General features: G+C 42.1%; 1 protein-coding gene across 3 annotated transcripts in view; it reads right to left on the minus strand.

Annotated features, from left to right (window-relative positions):
- Zzef1 (zinc finger ZZ-type and EF-hand domain containing 1) overlaps positions 1–17,384 on the minus strand; it is a 165,687-nt gene that overhangs the window by 40,450 nt on the left and 107,853 nt on the right. For all 3 annotated transcript variants that reach the window (XR_001872100.2, XM_029557454.1, XM_008855631.3), the window contains 7 exons: positions 15,021–15,150; positions 12,544–12,682; positions 10,668–10,833; positions 8,502–8,764; positions 7,053–7,234; positions 4,210–4,366; positions 2,722–2,861 (listed from right to left, as the gene is read on the minus strand). Coding sequence is in view for 2 of the 3 variants with exons in the window: in XM_029557454.1 (XP_029413314.1) it covers positions 2,722–2,861; positions 4,210–4,366; positions 7,053–7,234; positions 8,502–8,764; positions 10,668–10,833; positions 12,544–12,682; positions 15,021–15,150 (1,177 nt within the window). In the remaining variant the exon portion in view is untranslated. The remainder of the gene's footprint in view (positions 1–2,721; positions 2,862–4,209; positions 4,367–7,052; positions 7,235–8,501; positions 8,765–10,667; positions 10,834–12,543; positions 12,683–15,020; positions 15,151–17,384) is intronic.

The following is a 17,384-nucleotide window of genomic DNA, read 5'->3' on the forward strand; positions in this document are numbered from 1 at the left end:
AATTAACCTACAAAAGTCTATAGCCTTTCTATATACCAATAACAAGCAATCAGAGAAAGAGCACATGGAAACACTCCTGTCCACAATAGCTGCAAATAAAATAAAATATCTCGGAGTAAACCTGACCAAAGACATTAAATAAAGAGCTCTACAATGAAAAATTTAAATCTTTAAAGAAAGAAATTGAGGAAGACATTAGAAGACATTAAATTATGCTTGCCAGTCTCCCCTCGGCTGAAAGAGGATGAAGGAGCACCACTTCTATGTTTGCCTAGGTGACAATGGTGACCGAAGAAGTACCTGTGTGTGGGGGGCCAGGGGACTATTTCTGTGCTTCATGGAGCTGTGTCTACTGGATATATTAATTGGGCTGCCCCCGTCACTACTGACTTGATCCAGGTAACTGCGGTCCCGGGCCTAACCCTTTAGCGAAACCCCAGATCAAGGCAATTCGAGGGACCCTGTTCCTCCTCTAGATGCAACCCTATCTCCTTGAGCTTCAAACCGAAAGGAAAGGAACTTAAAAACCTACAAAAATGGATTGATGGGTGAACTTGGGGCCTCAAGTTATACACCACAGGGACTGATCCAGGAATACGTTTTTCAGTCCATCTTCAGGTGGGTCCAGTCTTGGGGACCCAGATGGGGCCGGCTCAGACAGTGTTACAGCCTATAGGACGACCAACACCGGCCTTAACTATTTTTAAATCTGTCGAGAGGCCAGCTCCTAGCCAAATTGTCCAACTGGATAAAACTGCTACTTTCCCCACACCTAGATCCATACCCCTAGAGGTCCGAGGGGTCCAAGAGCCCTTGCAGCCATCCCCTGGGCTTATGAACCTCCTAAATGCCACCTTTATTGCTTTAAATAATACTTCCCCTAACCTCACTATCCATTGCTGGTTTTGCATGGACCCGAGCCCTCCCTTTTATGATGGGTTAGCTCTCCCAGGAAATTATGTTGTTACTTCTGACCCCACTGCCTGTAGAATTCCCCTGCCTGCAGGGAGAAGGGGACTTACCCTCACCCAGGTGTATGGAAAAGGGCTATGCGTGACTCCCTCACATAAAATTGTCCCCCCTTCTTACCAACATCTATGTAAGTCTGTTCAAGAGATAGGGGCTACTACACCTAATCCATTTATGGTTCCTCCCAACTCCACTTGGTGGGCCTGTACCTCTGGCCTAACTACATGCCTCCACTCATCCATTTTACACCAGACTCAGGATTTTTGTGTACTAGTGCAGCTGGTTTCCCATCTATATTATAGAACAGACATAGAAATGGAAACCGGAGTCTCAGAAGAGTCTAGACCTTGTAGGGCCATAGGAACCATTGCAGTTGTCTTGTCTACTTTACTTGGGGTGGGGGTAACCACTCCAACTGGTCTGGGGGCTTCAGCACTAGTCCTCCAGGATAAAAATTATCACCTTCTTAGACAGGCTATAGACTCAGAGATACAATCGTTAGAGACATCTATCTGCCACCTCGAAGACTCTCTATCCTCTTTAGCTGAGGTAATCTTACAAAATAGGAGAGGGCTAGATTTACTTTTTCTAGAAAAAGGAGGACTCTGTTGCCCTAGGAGAACAATACTGTTTCTATGTTAATCACTTGGGAGTTATAAAACAGTCTTTAGCTGAGGTCCATAAAAGACTTAAAGAAAGAGAACACTACTAAATCAACAAAATTGGTATGAATCCCTATTTGACTGGTCCCATGGTTAACAACTTTGATCTCAGCAATAGTCGGACCTCTCCTCTTACTCCTATTAGCCCCTGTATTCCTGTGGCCCCTGTATTCTTAATGCCTTGCTCAAATTCATCTGAGAATGGATACAGACAGTCCAACTGATGGTACTGCATTCGCAGTATACTCATTTAAATCTAGACCCTGAGCCTTACAACAATATAGAAATAGTTCCACTGCCCTAAATGTGCTGTCTAACCACTTCTTTCCGCTTCTGTAATTTGCTTCGCTTAAAGATTTAACCCTTGACCTAACTCTAGGGGGGAATGAAGAGCCAGAATGCTCTGACTCCATTTTGGCTAGCTTCTTCAGACAAGCCCAGACAAGCTCAGGCATATTGTACATGTAAAAGCCTTATAAGGTATGAACAAAAACTTCTGGCTCTAAAAGATATCAGTCAGCACATTCCAATGCCCTGAAGACAGCCCCTATCAATCAAGGATTGGTACACAGGATATGGGGACATCCAATTATTTTAAAAAGATGCTCGGCATGCGTGGGTTTCTGTGGAGTGCCCCAATAAAAGCCCCTGCTGGCTATTGTTTGGGGCCAGACTCCATCTTTGGCTCATATAGTCTGTGCCCGGCTAGCCGCCATTTAGCTGTTGTCTTTTTTACTTTAAATTCTTGAATAAACTTTTTGTATAATCTTTTTGGGTATCTGTGGGAATTATTCTCGATTCTTGAACCCTAACATCATGCAGGCAAAAACATTCATACACATAAAGGGAAAATGAAAAAAAAATTTCAAAAACATGGAAAAAGAATAAGTGAACATACATATAAATACATATCACATATATGCAAAATATAAGTTCAAAGAAGAAAGTAATTTTAATTTATAATCCCACCCTCAGGGACACAGAACTATTAATAAAAGTTTGTTTCAGCTTACAGCTTAGCACCACTTTCTCTCTTTCTGTGAATACCACCATGCACTCTTTCACACAGAAAACACTTCTTGCCTCTTACCGACTTGATGGGAGGTAACATGGCTGCTAGCAATCCCAAAATCCTTTTCTGGGAACACTCTGCAAACACTTGCTCAGGGTTTGGAGTAACTGTCTTTTCCTCTACTGGCACCTCAGATGATGCTTCTGAATTTTCAGCATCTATGTGGAAAAACATACTTTCAGATTTTGGTGGGTCCTATACATATAAAAGAGTCAAGTAAACCACTGTACTGTCACTGTGAGCCTAACTGAAGAAATCTGGGACTTAAAAAACCTACTGCTGAAGCCAGGCGTGGTAATGTATGCTTCTAATCCCAGCACTGGATAGACTTAGACATCAGGAATTCAAAGCCAGCAAGTGCTATATAGTGAGTCCTTGTTTCAGAAAACAAAACAATAACAAAGTCTACAGCTGAACATTTTATACAAGGTCCACTTCTCAAGGAGGTCTACCTGCTTCCTACTTGAATGGGCAGCTGTCCTTCCTCATCTCCCTATTCCTCTGGCTCTGCTCTTAAACTACATGCTCTCTAACATTAGCTACCTTTTAATATGCTATATATTTGTATTTGTTGCTTTTCATCTGCCCTTTCTACTTTTTCCTCTTTTTTAATGTACCTCAAGCACCTTGCAATGTTCTGTTGCCTGTGAATCAGAATGCTGGTCCTTGGGAACCTAACTCTGGTAGACCTTGAGGACTTGGATTGATGTGTTGTGTCCATGGCTTCTCAGAGTTGGCCCTGCAGATGGTGCAGAATGCACTCACTTCTACTTCTATCATAGAATAGCCAATGGGACAGCACCTGACTCCCTGGGCTGCCACAAGAAGAAGGTGGAGGCCAGTCTCTTTAGTGTGTATCACCTCTTTGTTGGTTTTGGAGCCTCCTTTAGGGCCTTTACACTCAATGCTCATTCTGCTCTGAATGTCAGCCTCTACTGAATTATCTTGGCAAATTCAAGGTCATCTATATCTCTTCTTTTAGATGGATGATGTAGATAGAATCTGCTCCAGATTCCAAGCATGGTTAACACCCATCACCTTTCTCATAGGGCCAGAATCACAGGCTACCTTAAAGACTGTTACCTGTACCTCTGTCTGAAACTCTCCTGGACTGTGAGCTCCAAGGGGGCAGGAACCATGTAGCCCTCTGTTTATGTCAATCTATTTCAATCCTAAGGTCCAGCATGATGCTCAACAAAGAGAAGGCACTCAATAAATAACCTGAAGTGAAGAAATTACCAGCCCCAGCTGAACAGAATGGAGAAACCCGAGTTATTGGACAATTTCAAATTGAGTGCAACAGTTAGCCTAGGTATGAAGAAGTATGCACTTTAATATGAAACAGATCATTGTGGCGCATGCCTTTAATCCCAGCACTCAGGAGGCAGAGGTAGGTGGATCTCTGTGAGGTCTACACGGCAAATTCCAAGCTAGCTGGGGGCTACAGGGAGACCCTATCTCAAAAATACCAAAAAAAAAAAAAAAAGATCAAGTTAATGATCACACGTTTCTTAGCTGGAAATTCTGGAGTCATGTGAACATTTGCAGATGCATCTGAAATTTGGGTCTGACATGAAGGATCCTTCATTAAGGAGAGATCTTCATTTGTCTTCTTCTGTTTGTAATCTAGAGGTCTAATTTCCTTGTCTTCTGATCTCCTTCCCTGAAAACAAGATGGTGGATATAAAAGAATTAAGGTTTCATATAACAAAAATTTACTCCATTTATATTGTATACAATATTTTGTCATTATCCAGTTTTTCACGAACTAAAAAGCTTTTGAATTCCTTTAGAAAAATGCCACTTATTTCTTAAAATAAACTAATACTCTAAGATGATAATCACTGCATCACTTCCCCCTGAATATCTTTGAAATGCCCGTCAGAGCCTCTAGGTCACATATGCAATGGCTAATACCAAATCTTCAATATAGTCTATTTGGCTTCCAGAAGCCAAAAATGTAAAGTTCTTCCCACAGAAAAAGATAAAATTGCCAACTTCCTTCTAGTACAATATAGTGACTATCTTTGTATACTTTATTTTTCAGTAGAAAACCCAAACATGGGCTGGGGAGATGGCTCAATCAGTAAAGTGCTTATCACGCAGGCATAAGGTCTAGATCCTGGGTGTGGTAAAAAGCCGGGTGTGGTAGGGTATGCCTATAATCCTAGCATGGGAAGAGGCAGAGAAGGATCCCTAAAGCTTGTTGACCAGCTAATATTGCTGAATTGGTGACTTCTGGTTCAATGCGAAACCCTGTCTCAAAAAAATAAGATGGAGAATGATAAAGATACCTGATGTCAACTTCTGGCCTCCATACACATGCACATACACATACACATACACAAATATGTACATGTGCATACCACACGCACAAAGAAAAAACAAGTATACCTTTATTTACAATAAAAACTTTAGATATGATATTATCCTTAATACTATTACAGAGAGAATTAAAATAATAAAATCTACACACGGGGGCTGGAGAGATGGCTTAGCAGTTAAGAGCACTGACTGCTCTTGCAGAGGACCCGGGTTCAATTCCCAGCACCCACATGGCGGCTATAAACCATCCTTTATTGCAGTTCCAGGGGAATCCGAAGCTCTCTTCTGACCTCCGCAGCACTGCATGACATGGGTGCACCCACATACCTGCAGGTAATACACTCATACACATAAAAAAAAAAATTAAAAAAAACCTACACATATTGTTTCTGTTGCCACAGATGCAGCTATTTTATTGATATAGAAATAAGCAGTCTTGGGCTGTGGGATAGAGCTGTGTATCTTTCTACTTAGTTTTCTATAGAATCTGCCTTGATAAACATGATAGCCATTGATAAATCTAATCATAGGCATCACTTCATCAAACAAACCCAAAAACGACTCCTAAATCACATACATACACCTCTTCCAAACTCTAGCACTGTGTCCCAGTTGTTCTCTGTTACAAATTGAACAAGCATACTTCTGATGCCCTTATAGAATTCCACTTGGACTCTCACTGGAGCTGAGAGACTTTTCTGGGATTAGGAGTCCCACATTGGTAAGGTAACAACTCTTAGTCTGCTTGAAAACACAAAAGTCAACTAGAAGGAGTTGCCACCAGTCAAATGGGGGGCTGTTTGAGTACTGAAATAAATAAAAAGCAATATATTTTTATCTATACTAAATAACAAAGAATTCCTGAGTCCATTCTGATATAAATAAATGAATAAATCAATAGACTGGAAGCACAGTGCTGTGGGTAGCCTGCTAAAAGATGTTGAGAACTCAGATAAGACACTCCCAGGTACAGAGGCAAGGACTGCTGACCCTCATGATAGATGCAGTGACTACATTCCCTCTTTGTGAAAGGTAATCTGTGGGAGGTTAAAGTGTTGATGGACAAAGGGTCTAGCAGGCTACAATGTAGACAGCTGAGAGATGAGAGCCCTAGAGGTTATTTTTGAACTAGCATCCTGATGAAGCCAGGAAAGAAACACCAGTGGCTTCTAAGGCAAAGGCAGAGGCATTTACAGCATATACTCATGCTCTGGAAGCAACCTGTGCTCTTCTACAAAAATAACCTTTCAGGGGGTTGGAGAAATGGCTCAGTGGTTAAGAGCCCTAGCTGCTCTTGCAAAAGGACCTAGGTTCAGTTCCCAGCACCCACATGGCAGCTAACAACTGCCCATAATTTAAATTCAAGGGTATCTGATATCTGACACCCTCTTCTGATATCTTCAGGCACTGCACGACGCAGGTATACTTACATACATGCAGGCAACATGCTCATACACATAAAATAAAAATAACAAATATTAAAAAATAATCTTTTGTTTCTGTAATATTTATTCTTATTTTATATTCATAAAACAATCTTTGTGTATCATCAACACAGATTATTCTTGGGCCTATAAAGGTTTTTCTGTTTATACAACTACATAGTTATATGGTGTCTACTCGTTGACTAAATATAAAAAGAGCTCTATGGATATAGTGCTCACCAAAGCTAGGAACTAACTTCTTTAGTTGCATAATCTTGTTTAACTCTTATAAAAACCACCAGGAGGTAGGTAATGGGAGTAGTTAACACCGACATGGAACTTACTTTGTGCACATTCTTTACATATGTTTCCTCAAAGTGTGGAAGATACGTAAGTCCTCATAACAACCCTGTACTACAGGCAGTGTTATTAACACCCCCTTTTACAGATGAAAGAACAGCGGCAAAGAGACTGTAACAGCAGGGCTCTGAACCAGCAGCCTGGCCTGTAGTCCATGCTCTTAATCTCTCTGCTGGGCAGCCTTGTATGAATAGCTCTCTGAACTCCAGTGTGACTGCACAGTAAAGTCACAATGCTTACATTGCAGTGCACAAATGGGCCCACTTCTGTTGTCTTTTCCACTGGTTCCTCTGCAAGCTGGGTTGCTTTCTTCTCTAGTTGCTGCTCTGATGTCTGGGTGAGCAATGTGGCTGGCAGGGCTTGATTTCCTAAGGTAGAGTCACCATCTGGCAGTACACCAAGAAGAGCTAGAGCTTTAAGACCTGCAAGGGAGGAAATGGGAATGGTTAGAAATTCATGACAAGGGGTATCTCTTCCAAGTGCCACAAAGCACTTTCCACTGTACAGAAACAGATGGCTGAGGGTACACAAATCACATCTAGGAATGCTCAACAGAAGCATCCCTGGCTGTTGACATCCATTCCACTTCTGATCTCAGACGGGGAAAGACTGACAGCAAGGATATGGTACCTGCACGTTGCCAACAATGGAACACTAAAGACAAGACTATTTTGAAAATTATAAACATACTCTTTTTTTGAGATAGGGTCTCCCTGGAGCCCCAGGTGGCCTGGAACTTGCTATGTAGACTAGGCTGGCCTTGATCTCACAGAGATCTGCTTGCTTCTGCCTCAAGAGTGCATAAGCATACTTTTCTAATAGTGTCCAGCAACTAGATTTCTAAATCCATACTCTGATGCATTGGTTTTACTCACTTGCTACCTAATACAGGTCTGACTAGGTAATATTAACTAGGATTGTGATTCTACTATCTGAGAGAAACTTAAATGTTTCAGAAGTTTAACATTTTAGTTATTTTCTCACTAACAAGGGGAATAACGAATCACCTTGTTATTTCTTTCTTTTTTAGAGACAGGACCTCTAGGTAGCCGAGGTTGGCCTGCTGCCTCAGCTTCCTGGGAACTAGGATTAAGATGTATGCCACCATACCCAGAAACACAATTTTATTTACAAAGAACTGTCATTTATAATATAGACACATGTAGATTTGCACTGCAGGTTTAAAAATACTAAGCTTCATGGCTGGAAAGGTGGCTCAGCAATTAAGAGCACTGGCTACTATTCCAGGTTTGGTTCCCAGCACCACGTGATGGCTAACAACTGACTGTAACTCTAGCTCCAGGGCATCTGACACCCTCTTCTGGCATCTGTGGGCATTGCATACGTGAGTGCACTTACATATATGTAGGTAAAACACTCATACATATTTTTTTTTAAAAAAAGCAAAGTCTTAGAGATTCAAATACTAAATATCCATGGACTCCAAAAGTTTTGGTTATTATTAATAATACACTGTATTATCATAGAAAGATCTTGAAAAAGTAAATGCTACTTTATGCCAACAATCCTCTCAAGTGAATCTGGAACTTAAGTCCGAGGCTAGGTTGAACCCCTCTTGTAGACCACCAGACTCTGCTGCCTCTGAGCCAAGTATGGTCTTTTACTGTTGCCTGGGCTTTGCCACCACCAGCAAATAGGGGCTGGACCTGGTGTCTGCACATGAGTTACCTTTGCCTTGGTGAGCCTTCATCAGACAGTCCCCAACCAGCTGCATACACTGGCTCCGCAGGGTGGCAGCATTGCTGCGGGCCTCAGGATCTAGCTGCTCCCCATCCATATCCTCTGTGCTGGTCAAGTGGGCACTATAGAGAGCTAGGGCAGCAAAGAGCAGCCAGGAGTAGTTGTGGATATAGGGCTGGATGAGCCTCTGCCGGTCACTGATCCGGATGGTCACCATGGGGTGGGCTGTGATGCTGTGGGTTGGCAAATGGCTGTAAAGACATGATAATTTTAAGGCCTACAGCATTTGTAATGCTCTGAAAAGGAGCCCTGGACCTCAAGGGAGCATGTGCTTGGCCATGTTGGGCACTACTCACCTCTAGGCTAGGCTGTGGCTATTGAAATTTTAAAGAGTGATACTGAGTCTCTCCCCAGAAAAATGAACAAACACAAATAAATAAATAAATAAATAAATAAATAAATAAATAAATACTGGGTATATCATTTCAGTAACTCACAATCCCTAGAAGACTGCATATGGAAACCAAGCTAAGGGAGAACTTAAAGAGTTTTTAAAGGTGTGGTAACTGCATTTTGGTAATGTTAGATAATGTATAATTTTAAAAGATGAATAAAAAGTATTAGGAAAGGAATGAATGACTTAAGGTTTGAAATTTGCTTTTAAATACCGATAAATCTGAATATATAAAGGTGTATTGTTCTACTCGCTCTTATAAATATGCTAAAAATTATTAAACATACTCTGTCTTATAAATGTTTAAATTTTTTTCTAGAAATATTTTATTATTATTTTATGTATATGAGTGTATTGCCTGCATGTATGTGAGTGTACCCAAGTTGTGCAATGCTGTGGAGGTCAGAAGAGGGCTTCAGATTCCCCTGGAACTGGAGTTAAGGGCAGTTCATAGCCGCCATGTGGGTGCTGGGGTCCTCTGAAAGAGCAGTCAGTACTCTTAACTGCTGAGCTATCTCTCTAGCCCAAGTATTTAAAAAAAAATTTAATAACACTATAGTGGTTTGAATGAGAATATTCCCACCATAGACTCCAAGTATTTGAGCATTGTATCCCCAGTCGGTGTGGCTGTTTTGGGAGATCTTAGAAGGCGTGGCCTTGCTGGAGGAAGCATGTCACTGGGGTGGGCTTACAGAGTTCTTAAGCCTTGCCAGATCTTCAGTTGCTCTGTTTCCTGTGCCTGCTTGAAGATGTGAGAATTTAGCTTCTGCTCCTACTCCAGCCACCTCTGCCACCATGCCTCCCTGCCATGATGGGATTTTTGCCCCTTTGGAACCGTAAGCTAAATAAACTCTTCCTTTTATAAGGTCCCTTGGTCATAGTGTTTCTATCACAGCAACAGAAAAATAGCTAATACAAATACAAACCTTTAAAAAATATTTATTATTTTTATTTTATGTGTATGAGTATATTGTCTGCATGTACGTGAGTGCACCCGTGTTGTGCAATGCTGCGGAGGTCAGAAGAGGGCTTCGGATTCCCCTGGAACTGGAGTTAAGGATGATTTGTAGCCGCCACGTGGGTGCTGGGAATTGAACCAGGGTCCTCTGTAAGAGCAGTCAGTACTCTTAACTGCAGAGCCAACTCTCCAGTCCCCTCAAACCTCTTATTTTGAGACAGGAGCTCGTTATGTAACCCTGGCTGGCTTGGAACTTACAGAGATCCACCTGCTTCTTCCTCCCTCCTGACTGCTGTGATTAAAGTTGTGTGCCACCCTGTTCTCCTTCCCTCAGCAAAAACCTTTTCTTTAAAAAAAAAAAAAAGTAAGGAAGGGGTCAATAAGATGGCTCAGCACACATAAAGGCACTTGCGCAAGCCTGGGGACGTGATTCCAATTCCCAAAACCCACATAAAGGTGGAAGAAAACAACCAATGCCACAAAGTTGTCCTCTGACCGCTACATGTGTGCATGCATGCATGCACACACACACACACACACACACACACACACACAGAGTTAATAAAAATGTTTTTTAAAAGGAACATTAGGGGTATATATAGCCCAGCAGTAGAGTGCTTACCTAGCATCTGTGAAGTCCTGGGTTCAACCCCTAGTAACACAGAAAAAGTACGAAGACCCCCTTTTAAATGAAGACATGCACCCAAAAAGATTACGTGGCAGCAAGTCATCTGAAACATACCCATAGGAATATTTCTTTGCTGCATAGCATCCATAGCAAAGATCAAAGTCATCACACACATTGCAATTCATTCTCCGGCCTATGATCAAACCCTGGCAGTGGTCACAGGTAAACTCCATGTTGACCATTTCATGATCATCTCCATGGCCCTCGGGCTTTACTCCACCTGAAGAAATAACAGCAGTGTGAGGTGGATGGGGCAGAGGGCTCCCAAAAGCACTAGCACAGCAACCATAACACCAGTGACACCTCTCTCGGGAAGGCAGGGGTCACTGGCATCTTCTGAAGACCAGGATGGTCTGCCCTGGTGGCTCTAAGCCTATCAGTGATATTTTCAGCACAGAATTCTTTGACAATGGTGCAGTTGACTGATCCCCATTTTCTAGTGTCAGTTAGATCAAACATATTTTCAATTTTCATCATGACTGCTGTTTGGCAGAAACAAGACCACCTGCCACTTTGTGAGGTATCTCCTTCAACCCCTCCTCTGATGGAGGTTAAGTACCCATTGGCATGTTCCTATTAAGCACTGAGCAGTGATCAAATTTCTGTTCTTACTTTCCCACTGCAGAATTACAGGTGAGAGCAGACTTCAGAGCCCCAGACCCACTGAGTAAGAGAATGGCAGATAGGAACTCTAGGTTTAGAGAGTCTCCAGCTCAGACATGGACTTTACTTAATATTCCTCATGTCTGACCGTTTCTGTTTCCAGTGCTGCAAAGTGGTCCAGACCTAAACTCCCTTGTGATTATACTTACTGATTTCCTAGAGGAGATTGACAAAGACTGTGGTGCCTGAGCATAGCTTTTTTTTTTAAATTTATTTTTATTATGTGTATGTGTGTATTGCCAGTATGCATGTAAGTGCACCCATGTCGTACAATGCCTGTGGAGGGCAGAAGAGGCTGTCAGACTTCCTGGATCTGGAGTTATGGACAGTTGTTGGTTGCCACGTGGCTGCTGGGATTCGAATCCAGGTATTCTGCAAGAACAGTCAATGTTCTTAACTGCTGAGCCATCTCTCCAGCCCCATCTAAGCATAGGTTTGATCATGTTAACATCCTGAGAAACTTTCCCTACTGTCTGTAGACTATTCAAATTCCTTAGCCTAGCTCCTCAGGGTCCCACAACCTTGGTCCTACCTGTCTTAATCCATCACTTAGTTGGGCAGATCAAGTGTGTCTGTCTAAACTCACTGAATTCCTCTGTCCCTGAGCTTACTCTGCTCCTGATGGTGATGCTATCTTCGGTGTTTCTACTATGTCACCCAGTTCAAACTTTCTTCAAAGATTAGTTCTCATCCTACCTCCTCCACAAGGCTTCCCTGTAGCAGTGCAGCTATACTTCCAAACTTTTCAAAAATATTCTGTATTGCTCATTTATAATAGCACATGCATTCACTTTGTGGATACATTTGGTCTTCCTGCTGGACAGCGTTTCCAGAACAGGAGCTGAGTCTTGTACTGTGGGGCCTTGCACTCAAAGAGCCCTCTAAAACTCACTACTACTGATGGGTTCTGCCCTAGCACTTATAAGTCAAGTGTACTAAAGAATGTTTAAAGTCTTCTTTGTGCATGTGTGTCTGTATTTTGTAAACACTTTGCTATCTGTAAACTGTATGATTCAGAAGCAAAATTTCTTGGAAACTCATCTGAACCTATATTCATTGGTCTTGAGAGTTTATCAGGTGCCACTCCAGCAGGATGGGAGATGGAACAATGTCAGGGAAAAGCACTGGGGGTTATCATTGAGTTGAGGGAGATAAGACATATTTGCCAATGCAATGTCTCTAATTTAGCACAATGAGAGTTTTAAAAGTTGGTAAGATCACAGAAAACAGAAATGATTTGTTGGCATGGCATACCCCTGAAGTTTACCTAGGAAGCAAGTTTTACAGAGATCCATATCACTGCACTGCAGACATCGGTAGCGATGCCAGGGGGCAATCTCATCACACCCATCACAAGAGATGTCCACGTTTAACAGGTCACAGTAGCGAGCAATAAACATGTGCATCTGTAAGGTGAAATGAATACAATTAGCCAACTGACTTTCTAATGTGACCACTACTGGTTAATCAACCCATTCATTCAACAGGTACTTAGATCTCTCAAGCTTTACTAGGTGCTAGGATTTGAAGTTGAATTAGCAAGTACCTACTTGGGAATTCCCTCAAGTAAACAGATCATACAGTGTGGTGAATGCTTTGACACACAAATTCAAGAAGCCTGGAGAACACAGAGGATGCTGTCAATGGGTATTGGGAATGTCATGGAAGGTTTTCCAAGAAGACAAGTTCTTAGTTAAGATCAAGGACAAACCAGGTGGTAGTTGAGTGGAGATAAAGGTGACAGGCATGCCAGACAGAAGGAATAGCAAAGTCTGTAAGACCAAAGTTCCTGCAGAAAGGGAGCAAGATAAGGGCTGGGGATGTAGCTTGGTGTTAAGAGTGCTTGTCTAGCATGCACAAGGCACTAAGTTTGATCCCCAGCACTGAAAAAAAGAAAGAGAAAAGAAGACAAGGGTTTTTGAAACTGGCAACTATCTAATATGTGGAATATAGTACAGAGGGAGTAATCAGGTGAAGTCAGAAAGGTTAAACTCCAAGGGGCCTAAAATGACAACCTAGGGAGCTTTAAAACAGTTTTACATACAAGAGCTATGGAATTAGATTTGAGCATTCTGAAGGTTCTTCTGATTGCAGAGCAAAGGATGGACAGGAGCCAGACAAGAGTCAGGGAAACTGACTACGATACAGCTATTTAAGTAATTCCGTAACACATTATAAAGGCGGGGACTGAGCAATAAACAGGATTGGGAAAAGTAGGCAGACTTGAGAAGTACTAAGGAGCCAAAGTGAGAAGCCCTAGTGACCAATTTAATAAAAGGACAGTCAAGAATCGCATCCATATTTTTGGTTTGGGTACTTAGTTAGACCATGGCAGTGCTTACCAATACAGAAATACTTCAAGAGGAGCCCTGATTCCTGGAACTTGAAACTACTGGACATGGTGGTACTTCCCTGTTATCCTAGCTCTCAGGAGATGGAGGCAGGTTCAAAGTTCCAGGACAGCCTGAACCTTTCTATAAACAAACAGACTTGGCTTATTCCTGAGAGCAGAGAGTAAGGGACTGTTACAGGAGTAAACAATTGTAGTACTGCAAAGTATTTGGTGGCTGTAGGGTAGGTTATTGTCTAGGGTTTGCGTATGAGGGAACTAAATCTCAAAGTCACCATTCAGTAGTAGATGATATGTTTTAGTAGAGGCAATCTGACAGGTCACCTGAGCAGCATTGAATGGCTCCCATTTAGATATTAACATACAAGACAGAAGTCATAAGGCCCAATTAGTGTGCTCCATCTAAGCATCACAAAGGTACTACAATGAACAACATGGTTGCCACAGAGAAGGTATTCAATACACAGAAAACTAGTGGCTTCAAGGCAGCAGGTGACTGGCACATGTAACAGACAGGATACCTCACATGAAGACAGGCAGGCAGGTTACTTGAGCCTGATTCCATTATAATCTGGGTCATTTAACTCTCATATGATATACAAAGAACTGCTTTCATGCTGTCCTAGTTTGTTTCTCCATTGCTGTGACAAAATACTCTGACCAATACTAACTTGGGGAGGAAAGGGTTTATTTGGTTTATATCTCCTGAGTCACAGTTCATCACTGAGGGAGCCCACGGTAGGAACTTGGGGCAGGAACCTGGAGATAGGAGCTGGAGCACAGGCCATGGAGGAATGCTGCTTATTGGCTTGCTCCCCTGGCCCCTGCTCAGCCTGCTTCTTATGCAACACAGGCCCACCTGCCCAGGGGTGGTACCACTCACAGGGGGCTGGACCCTCCTACATCACTCAGCAATCAAGAAGATCCCCACAGACATGGCCACAGGCTAGTCCTATGGAGGCAATTCCCCAACTGAGTCTCCCTCAACCGAGGTGTGTCAGGTTGACACTAAAGCTATTCAGTACATATGCTCAGCTTTGACTGGCAACCTTCTAATTGGAATGCAGCTTCCCTGGTAATATAGGAAGATTAGATGCTGCTCTTAGAACCTGTGAGTCCAAGTCCTCCAGTAATTCCATTTATAACTATAAATTAAAATACGGGGACCCAATATTGTACATCAGTTTTATGAGACACTCTACTGTGAGTTTAGTTCTAGAGAAGGAGCCGCCACAATGGGTCACTGAAGCCTCTTCAGGTTAAGACCAGAAACAGAGGTTCTGAATGTTCCCAGAAGCTCTCTTGGGAGACAGCATTTAGGCATGCCCCCAGGCACACCCTCCTCTCCAAATTCTTAGCACATCACCTAGATTACTCTAGTTGGGAGGTCTTACTTTCCGCTGCTTCTCTGGATCCTCCTGGGCTATTTTTTCATACCAGGCCTCAAACATGCCATCCTGACACTCATCCATCCACTCTGAATTCTGCTTGGCATCAGCGAGCTCATCTTCTTCACTCCACTGGCTGAAAGGAGGATATAATGAGAGAAAAGCATGCTTCTTCCAATACCCCAGGAAAGTGCTGGTTAGCAGATGCTGAGTCCCACAGGTTTAATAGACTGGGTATTTTTAAATAATGGGAAAAGGTCAATTGCTTTTCAAAGCCTCAGAGTTTACCAGCTATGTAAAATAGAATATACTTTCCAGATTAGATTATACTGAGGAGGATGAATCTATCATTAGCCGGGTACTGAGGTCAAATATAATGATTTATAAAAAGTTTAAGCTGAGGATGTAGCTTGGTTGGTAGACTGCTTGCCTAGCATTTGAGAAGCCCTGGGTTGCATAGCATGTTCAAGGCCAGCATGAGATAAATAAGACCTTGTTTCAAAAGAAGAAATAATCCATTGTGGACACGGGCAGAACATCCTAGTGTGATCAGCATCAGGAGGGTTAGGAGATTCTGTGACTTCAGCTCTACCACCCAGCTGCTACAGGACCTTGACATATTACTGTCTTTTATCTGTGGGTTCCATGTCTTTGGATTCAGCCAACATCAGCTCAAAAATGTTTAAAAATTTTTTTGCCTAGATTGAACATGTATAGATTTTGTTATCATTCCCTAAATAATACAGTGCAACAGCAATTTACAAAGCATTTACAGTAATTTAGCATCAGGCATCAAAGGTAACCTAGATATGATTTAATGTATAAGAGGATTATGTGGGGCTGGAGAGATAGATCAGCAGTTAAGAGCACTGGCTGCTCCTGCAGAGGACCAGGGTTCAATTCCTAGCGCTCACATGGCAGCTAACAACTGTTTCTAACTCCAGTTCCAGGGGATCTGGCATCCTCTTATGGACACTCTCTTCTGACCTCTGTGGGCACCAGGCACACCTGTAGTATATACACATACATGCAGGCAAAATACTTATAAACATAATAAACAAATAGATCTTATACAACAACAAAGATTTAAAAGCAAAGTGTGTGTTGGGGGGGTGGGTTGTTGCGGGACTGGAGCACCTGCAGATTTTCCTATTTGTGAAGCCCCGGAACCAATCTGCTGAGAGACAGGAACACAGGGACAAGGGATGCCTATACTATACATCATCTTAGTTCTTCATTTTGAATAAAAGATTTCAGGTAGATAATTTCATGGGTTCCTCTTACAATGCAAAATTATAAATTTCCATAGTGTCAGTCTACAGTTTGTATGAACAATAAGAATTTGAAACACGAAAAGATTTGCTGGTTAGCAAGTGCAAAAACAAATCCGTTCGTCTGTTCATTTGTTCATTCATTCATGCATGCATGAATGCATGCATGCATTCCAACAAAATGGTTTAAGACCTACTCTTACATAGCTTTGAGTTAGTGTTATGAGGCACTGGTGTGAAGAGAATGTGTCGCTCCTCCTCCAGGACTGTTGTGGTATACCCAAGGCTTGAGACATAGGGTTGACTGGCAGATGAAGAACCAACTGTCACCCGGTATTGTGTCCTCTTTCTCTGCTGATAGCAGGTCAAGTTAAACTGACGGCAGTTAAACAAGGAGTCAACTTTATTTGTTGAGTCATCTCACTGGCCTAAGGAGATACCTCTAAGTCTTTATTTTGTTTTAAAATTTTTAAATTTTATTTTAATTTTATGCATTTGAGTGTTTTGCTTGCATGTAAGTGCACACTGTCATGCAATGCCAATGGACAGAAGAGGGCACTGGATTCCCTGGAACTAGAGTTACAAACAATGTTAACCATTGTGTGGATGGGTGCTGGGAACCAAACCTGGTTTCTGTGCAAGAGCAGGCAGTGCTCTTTACTACTGAGCCATATCTCCAGTCCCAAGGAGACAGCTTTAAGTCTCTCCCGTCTTTCCAGAACATCTCTTCTGTGAGTGAAACTGGTTCAGTGTTGTCCCACCACTCATTTCCTCGTCCTAATTCTTTCCTCTTAATGCAGCTTTTCTCCTTCTCCTTTCAATACAAAGTGACTGATGGTATGCAGTCTTGAGCAGAGTGGGGACACACTGGTTAAAGATGGAACGAAGCAACTCTCTCTTAAGAAGCCTTCATCTACTCTGAACTGTATAATACTGTCCTCTTAAGCCCCTCTTTCTCAATAACTATGCTTAAACCTATAATTTGTCTCAATAAACTCCCAATTCTGCTACATAACAAAAAAAGAAAGAAAATAAACCCTCTGCATACTATTTTTTTATAAGCTAAGTCCTTACAATAGGTGATTATAGTGGCTAACAG

This window comes from Nannospalax galili, unplaced genomic scaffold, assembly GCF_000622305.1.
Source record: "Nannospalax galili isolate Female #2095 unplaced genomic scaffold, S.galili_v1.0 scaffold888, whole genome shotgun sequence".
Classification (NCBI taxonomy): domain Eukaryota; kingdom Metazoa; phylum Chordata; class Mammalia; order Rodentia; family Spalacidae; genus Nannospalax; species Nannospalax galili.